This window comes from Nicotiana tomentosiformis, chromosome 3, assembly GCF_000390325.3.
Source record: "Nicotiana tomentosiformis chromosome 3, ASM39032v3, whole genome shotgun sequence".
Taxonomy (NCBI): Eukaryota; Viridiplantae; Streptophyta; class Magnoliopsida; order Solanales; family Solanaceae; genus Nicotiana; species Nicotiana tomentosiformis.
In genome coordinates, this window is record NC_090814.1 from 78,914,259 (window position 1) to 78,922,471 (window position 8,213).

General features: G+C 40.1%; 2 protein-coding genes across 2 annotated transcripts; both read left to right on the forward strand.

Annotated features, from left to right (window-relative positions):
• Positions 1 to 2,353: 2,353 nt before the first annotated feature.
• Positions 2,354 to 2,761, forward strand: LOC138908056 (uncharacterized). The gene has a single exon (XM_070198692.1). It carries the CDS (start codon positions 2,354 to 2,356, stop codon positions 2,759 to 2,761), a length of 408 nt encoding a protein of 135 aa, XP_070054793.1.
• A 495-nt stretch (positions 2,762 to 3,256) lies between these two features.
• LOC104100024 (uncharacterized) lies at positions 3,257 to 6,735 on the forward strand. The gene is made up of 2 exons (XM_070198693.1): positions 3,257 to 3,635; positions 6,551 to 6,735. The coding sequence occupies exons 1-2, from the start codon at positions 3,257 to 3,259 to the stop codon at positions 6,733 to 6,735; spliced, it is 564 nt and encodes a 187-aa protein (XP_070054794.1).
• The last annotated feature ends 1,478 nt before the right edge of the window (positions 6,736 to 8,213 follow it).

Below are 8,213 nucleotides of genomic sequence, written 5' to 3' on the forward strand. Positions count from 1 at the left end.
TCCATTAAGATCAAAGGTCTTGCCAGCAATTTTTTGTTGGTTTTCACCCACTATATCCTTTAAGACCTCCACATTAGCATTGCCAACTTGTTCCTTCCCCAAAATCCCCATCGGATCACCTCTAGAATTGTCAAAAACTTGAATAGTTCCTCTAGGGTTCACTATTCCATTGATGTTCTTCTTCTTAGATGAATCTACAACTGATCCACCAGTAATTCTAGTTTCTTCTTGTGTTCCATTAGGACCACTAGTTGGTTTCAAAGGTTGCTGATCACTAGCCTTCACCATATCTTCAACCCTTATTTCCTGCAAGCTGGGGTTTACTGTAGCCCTATTGTCAACTTTGTCTGCCTATTCTAGCTGTGTGTTGCCCTTTTGATCTTTGACTGTTGGACTTTTATTTGCCTTAAAATTGTCTTCTACATATTTTACTTCAGCACTCCATAATGGTCTATCATTTCTAGTTAATCCAGTTAACTTAGGTAAATCAAGAAAAGTCCGTGAAGGCATCTCCTACGAAGAATGATTTAGAGCAACATTAGGAACCTCTTTAGGAGTACCAATCCTTCTATTCACCTAATCCATAGTTCTCTCCTTTATAGCTACATCAATAATCCCAGTATCACTAGGATTAGGGCTCCTATATCCTACTAGATTTTGCTTTTCCAGCTTCCTTTCTTCCCCCCACCATAGTCCTTGTATTACTATGATTAGTAGTTCCTTCCTTAGCCGCTACAACAATCCCAACACCCTTAGGATTGGAGCTGGGATTTTCAACGCTCCTCAACTGCTCCTTCTCCTGAACCTTCTTGGCTTTGATGCCTTATTTCTTCTTCTGCTGAGCTTTGGCATTACCTTCTCCTTTTAAATCAGTAATCATCAATGTTGGGTGCTCTATTTCTTCAACTTCTAGAGCATCAAATTTGTTCTTCGTTGAAACTCCAACTTCAATTACTTTTCCTTTGAACTTGCCATGATCTTTCTCCTTGCTAGTATCAATTGTGTGGCCATTCTTATCTTTTTGGTATTTATTCTTCCTCTTTTGGATCTATATTTCCTTTCTAGATTAGCAATCGGCTATCCATCACCTTTCCACTAGTTAGAACCTTAGTAGTATTAGCTGTCGTACCAACTAATGTTTTTCCTTTGTTAGTATCATCATCTCGTAAATCAAAATTTTGTGTAATTCTGGGTGAATTACCCAACAACCAAGTTCATTATGTCCTTTCTTCTTGCAATTCCTACAATACTGGGGCATGTAATCACACTTTAGTCTTTATCCACTTGAACTCCTCAGGCCCAGACTCATCTTCTTCCTCTACTATTTTAATTCGTTGAGGAAACTTATATAATAAATTAACCTCAACCTTCACCTTAGCCGAACTAGGTCTAGTACCATTTATAGTTTCAATATCAACATGTAATGGATTACCAACTTCATTTGCCAATGAAAAAACACATTCCTTACCAAAGATATCGGGTGGAAATTCCGAAAAACTAATCCAAGCTACTATAATTGGAGTTTCTTCTTCTGGCTTCCACAATGGATTCCACTTCATGCACCTCATCAGCCATATCGCTCCTTGATTTTTTTAAGTAGAAGTTAGGCTTAGACAACAAATAAACATAATCCTCCATAAGTGGTAGCCTAATCAACATATGATTGACCTCTATTAAGCCTATAAAAAAGGCTCATTTAAGCTTCATTGAATAAGAATAACCTTGGGTAATATATTGATGATAGGTTTTCTATATGAAAAATTTCAAGAACAACTAAATGTATACCCTGTTGAATGATAGATTGTTTCACTTCTTGATTTTTCCTCTTTATAACATGCTCACCATAAAAAAAAAACTCGACTGTTTTGACAGATAGTTTGGCTAGGGTCTGCATAGGAGCATTTAATTATTTTTGTGTGTCTTATACATAACATTTGGTAGTATTGGAGATGAGTAGGAAGCGCGCGCACAAGCATAGGAGAGCAGCCAGGGTGTCAGCAAGGGACAGTAGGAAGTTGGATGCGAATGTGCCAGGTGCCGCAGCATCGGCGAGTGCACCAAGACAATTTCAAGTTCTATTCTCGGGAGTTGGTACCTCCAGCTCTTCTACCCTCTTCTTGGGTATAGCTAAACTGTAGTCATTTTTAGTTTGCACTAGTTCAATCATACTACTAGCGTGCTTGTAGTTTCTACTTGTTTGTTTCTAGTTTGGTTTGTTTACATACTGTGTGCTAGTGATTCTTCCTTTGCAGGTTGTAGGTATAGTGGTTGCAGTTTGGAATAATAGAGTAAGGTCATATCCTCGGAAGGGGAAGGGGTGGGGCGAGGGGTGGGGTGGGGGACAGGAGGTGCGATGAGAGGCAAGGGAGGTAAGGGTAAAAAGGGAGCCTATAGGTTTAAAATTGGGTCATTGAACATAGGCACATTGACGGGTAAGTATATAAAGTTAGCTAGGATCCTCCAGAAGAGGAAGCTTAATATAGCATGTGTCCAGAAGACTAGGTGGGTAGGATCGAGAGTGAGGGATGCAGATGGGTATAAGTTCTGGTACTCTATAGTCCTGAAGGGTAAGAATGAAGTGGGTATTTTGGTGGATAGGGATCTTAGAGAGTCTGTGGTAGAGGTTAGGTGGGTAAATGATAGACTAATGTCTATTAAGCTGGTTGTTGGTGAGTGTACCCTAAATGTCGTTAGTGCTTATGCACCGCAAGCAGGCTTGAATGAGGAGGTTAAAAGGCGCTTTTGGGAGGGGTTGGATTAGATTGTGCGTAATATTCTGCCCGCCGAGAGGTTATTTATAGGAGGGAATTTCAATGGGCATATTAGATCGTCTGCAGGTGGCTATAGTGAGGTGCATGACGGCTTCGATTTTGGGGATCGGAACAGAGGAGGTAACTCGCTGCTGGATTTCGCTAAGGCATTTGAGCTGATGATTACGAACTCGAGTTTTTCGAAGAGGGAGGAAAATTTAGTTACTTTCCAAAGTACTGTGGCGAAGACGCAGATTGGCTATCTCCTCTTTAGAAGATGTGACAGAAGGTTGTGCAATGATTACAAGGTTATCTCGGGTGAGACAATCATGACGCATCATAGCCGCTTAGTGATGGATGTCGGTATTATTATAAGGAGGAAGAAAAGGTCTGTACGAGGACCTCCGAGGATCAGATGGGGTGCCTTGACTAAGGATAAAACTCAAGAGTTTGAAGGGAGGTTATCAGCTATAAGAGCCTAGAAGAGTAGTAGGGACGCGAGCATTATGTGGTCGACGACGGCGTATTGTATAAGGAAGGTGGCGAGAGAGGTGTTAGGGGTCTCGTTGGGCTACTATGGTGGTCACAAAGGAGACTGCTGGTGGAATGAAGTGGTCCAAGATAAAGTGGAAGCGAAGAAGGCGGCGTACCTAAAGCTAGCAGGGAGCATTGGCGAGGGGGAGAGGAGAGCGAACAGTGAGAGGTATAAGGTAGCTAGAAAGGAGGCGAAGCTGGCAGTTACAGAGGCAATAAATGTGGCTTTTTCGCGTTTGTATGAGGATCTGCGGATCAAAAGGAGGGAGAAGAAGTTATTCCAGCTAGCCAAGGTGAGAGAGAGGAAGGCTTGGGATATGGATCAAGTGAAGTGCATTAAAGACGTGGACGGTAGAGTTTTGATCGGGAATGATCAAATTAAACGGAGATGGAAGACCTACTTTTATAAAATTTTGAATGAAAAAGGGGATCGGGATATTGTGTTTGGTGAATTGGGGCATTTCGACAGTCACTGTGACTTTAGCTATTGTAGGCGCATCAAGGTTGGGGAGGTCGTTTTTAAACCCCATATTTTTTGTACAAGAAAGTACGCCATAAATAAATTGATGAAAGATCGGAAATGAGATGTTACATCCCGTATTTTTGCACGTTAAAGGTTTATCGTAATTTAATCGACGTAAGCTCGGGAATGAGATTATTTTGGGATTATAAGTATTATGCTATTTCAAATAAGGGATAAGTAAATTCGTGAAGGTTAGAGGGTAAGTAAATCGAAGAAAATAAATTTCGTCGAAGTTTGGCATTTTGGATAAAATACGACTCGAGCTAAAATACCAGGTACTTATAGACTAATAACATACAAGGTACCATATGGCCATGATAGTAAGGTGTATAAAGTGTATTAAAAGTGAGTAGTATTTAAGTAAATTGAGATAATTCTTAATTATGTTGATATTTGGTTAATTATTAATTTGAGTGGGAAGTTAACAAATTAATTAAAAGTTTGAGGATAATTATTTATGTAAGATCTTGGATAAGTCTTAGGGGGCAAGTGACGTGAAATTATGGGAATGTGGCAGCCAAAGAGGTCTTGAATAATGACTCTTAAATCACTTAATAAGGTGGCAAAAATTGAAGGATGTTTGGTGGCCAAATGATTCCCTAAAGTGGCGCCTACACCCAAAAGACCAAAGAGAGCTCTTAATCACATTTTTGAATCTCTACAATTGAAAGAGAGCTTCAGTAAAGATAAGGTTGCAACAGTAACGTGAGTCACTTCAATAATTCATACGACGAGGTTATTATGTAAGGGCAGCGTGAGTTTGCAAATTCCAAGGAGCACGATACAATCTTTCTCAAGAATATCATACAGCTTTTTCGCTATTTCGATCCGCCGTCACGTGTTTTCATAAAAGACATGTGTTAGAGAAATAGTCAAAAGAATCGGTTCAGGTATGTTATGGCTAAGCCCTTCCTTCATTGTGGCATGATCTCGTAATTACATATATTTGATAACGAGGCATAAAAAGACGTTCATACTCCCGAATTTATATACATTATCCTATTCTCATAAATTACAGTATTCTCTTTATCGGGACTTCATATTTAATTGAGTATTGTCGTCTTCCAGTCAAGAGAGCAGAGACCCTATATATACAGTATTACAGTATTTTCATTACCATCGAGCTATAATCGATGGGCAGGCCCCTATTGGGCAAACTCTAATCGGATGGTAAGTTATATACCGAGCCTACTGTGGCCGAGCGCCTATGACGAGCTTAGTTGGTCGAGATACAAAGCCTAGTATTGCCGAGCGCCTATGATCAAGCCTACTACGGCAGAGCAGTTATATATACCGATCCTTAAAAGGCCGGACAACTATTTAACTTACTATATTGAGAGAGTTGAGTCAGTATCAGCAGGTGAGCATATCTCCATATTATCTTTGACTCCCACTTACTTTCAGTTATTATATTATCAGTTCAGTTTCAGCTTTCACTATATTGCCTTACACACTCGGTACATTATTTGTACTGACATCCTCTTTGCTTGGAGACGCTGCGTTTCATGCCCGCAGGTCTCGATAGACAGGTCGAGAGTCCTCTAAGTAGGCGATCAGCTCAGCGAAAGATGTTGGTGCACCCCATTTGCTCTGGAGTTGCTTGTTTGGTCAGTATGATTTAGATGTGTATTGTTTGGTATGGCGGGGCTCTGTCCCTACCTTTATGATAATTATGTATTCTTAGAGGCTTGTACATAAAGGATTGTATGGCCTTGTCGGCCTATGTTTAGTGTACGAGTGGTTATTTTGGTCTTATAAGCCCATAGATCTTATGTATAAGTTGGTGTTACATATTGTATTCTACCTATTTCACGACAGTCTCTCTGGCTCAGTTATCTATGATAGTATGATACGAAAAGATACGTCATGTTGGTACTCGGTTGAGTAAGGTACCGGGTGCCCGTCGCGGCCCATCGATTTGGGTCGTGACAAAAGTTGCATCAGAGCAGTTCTGTCCTAGGGAGTCTATAAGCCGTGTCTAGTAAAGTCTTGTTTATGGGTGTGTTGTGCACCACACTTATAAGCAGGAGGCTACAGGGCATTTAGGACTGTCACTCTTTCTTCTTACTCTCAACCGTGTGGTAGATCTCAGTTGTAGGAACTCAATTTCCTAAACTTTATCTTATTCATAATACGATGATGACTATTCTAGAAAGACGGTTGGTAAGAGATTGCATGTGGTTGTGAAAGATTTGAGTCAGAGGAATTCGATTTTGCATGATGCTTATGATGGTTAAATGCAAGGTCTTCAGCAGATCATGGGTGTACTAAGACGTGAAAGCCTTTTGATAAGGAGCCTTAAGGCAGGAATATTTATCCACCTCCATGGTGAAAGGTAGTGAGAGATTCAGAAGATAGATACAAGTTTCAACAAGTAAAAGAAGCAAGATGAATGAGGGTACGAGGTACCCAGCTAGTGAAGATTATCATTATTTACCATTCATGAAGAGAAATATAAGCCTTTTGAGTTACCTTCAACAATAACAGAGGTATGTATAATTGGCCACACCCATCTCAGTTATACCCTATTGGGGGCTAACAGGTGTAGTTTAAGAAAAGGACGTGATATAGATCCGGCTGGGTTAGAGTAACCCAAAATGGTGAATGGATTGTTTATGTTTGTTGAAATTTCCGAAAGATATTACAAAGGTGCTGATAGATCTCCTTGTGAGGCACCCGGATGGTGCACTATAGAATATTACAATTAGATGTGAATACCAGCATGATCAATTTTTTTTTCCAGAAGATAGGAACCGAAAGCCTGGAAGGGATAAATATTACCTTAGTGTGGCTCACGTCCCTAGTAGAGCGAGAACGTTAAGCAACCCGAAGAGCCACTGGATGGAGAAAAGGGGAGCTAAGAACAAAAGAATGTCTTATTCGAGTTTTCAGAATAAAGTGATAGACATAAATGTTAGCGAGAAATAAGAAAAGAGTTAATGAAGCATTATGAGTAAGATATGATACATGGATGACAACGGTAGATCAAAAGATGACCGTATTACAGAGTCTATAATCAAGTGAAGGAAAAGATGAGAGGTGACAGGCCTTGAGACAACAAAAGAATATAGGCCATAAAGTCATATCCCTTATTTCGAGAAATAAGTTTGTGACTCCAACGCGACTACCAGAAGAAAAAGTTAGACCCCAGAGTAATAGAAATCAGTATGGACTGATGAACAAGGTAAACTAAACATGAACTAGGGACTGAGTAATAGTCAGCATCATGAGAATTTCAGAGATTGCGTCCCGACGATAATAGAATGGAGGGCTGAAGAATACCCTTTAAAGGTCATTTAGGAATACGCTTCCCTAAAGAAAGCAAGGTGAGCAAAGATAAGCTTAAGGGACTGTATGTGCCGGTTACACTAAGTGTCACCCTCGCGAGTGAGGAATTTCGTTAACCTTGGTACAGAAGGATTACCATGAGGCGAGTAAGGATCATCGATGGTGTGAAAAGATGCCAAAGATGAATAGGTAAAACATCTATACGTAGATCATCGTAGCACTAAATCTTAGTGTTCCCCTGGGGGGGGGGGGGAGGGATTATGGTGTGATGTGGCATTAAGTCAGAATTAAGTGGTTCTAGTAACTATAGAATGGTAAAGGAAGAATGAGATAAAAAATGAGAAAGGGATGAAATTGCACTCGTTCAAATCCTACATAGATGTTATGATTCTAGAACATTATGCAAGCATGATGTCAAGGAGAAGAAGTAAGGATTCCTACCCGAGATGTTATTGATAGATAAGGAACCAATTCGAGACGTAAGTTAAGACAAAGGAAATAACCCAAGAAAGATTACGCAGAATGTTGATATGAGAATGGGCCAACGAGTAGTTAGTAGTTAATTCAGGAAGAGCCTAGTTATGGATAAACAAGAAGACACAGACAAATCAACAGATTGTGCAAGACGAACATAGCGAATCCTAACATGATGAATTCAGTCTCGCATATACGACATCGTGACCCTTGGGAAATATTCAGACAAGAGTTGGGGTAGTTAAAGGTACCGTATGAATGTTATGGAAATAAAAGATAGTCTCACTGGGAAGACAGTCAAAACTTCAGTTCAGGAGCAACCCTACAAGCACAAGTGAGTGAAAATAAGTAACTACGGATAATTATATGCGAGGAAGAGCATCAACAATTCCATCAAGTATACGATGTAATAAGCTCGCAGCTTTACAAGAGTCAGAGGGTCCTCCCTAAGTACGACAACGAAAGACTAGCTGAGGAAATAAAGAAGAAGGCTTCAACCTAAGCATAGTAACTTGAAGAAGAAATGGTCTTGTAATAGTAGTCTCACTACAACATTGTATGCACTCCATAAGAAAGTGGCACCTATGGGATATAATGAGCGGGAAATGAAACCAATAGTAATATTCAAGACCATGTGAGTTGCA

Coding starts and splice junctions, on each gene's coding strand:
- LOC104100024 (XM_070198693.1), top strand. CDS start 3,257: ATGTGGTCGACGACGGCGTATTGTATAAGGAAGGTGGCGAGAGAGGTG. Junction 3,636..6,550: donor GTGCATTAAAGACGTGGACG/GTAGAGTTTTGA, acceptor TTTTTTTTCCAG/AAGATAGGAACCGAAAGCCT.
- LOC138908056 (XM_070198692.1), top strand. CDS start 2,354: ATGAGAGGCAAGGGAGGTAAGGGTAAAAAGGGAGCCTATAGGTTTAAA.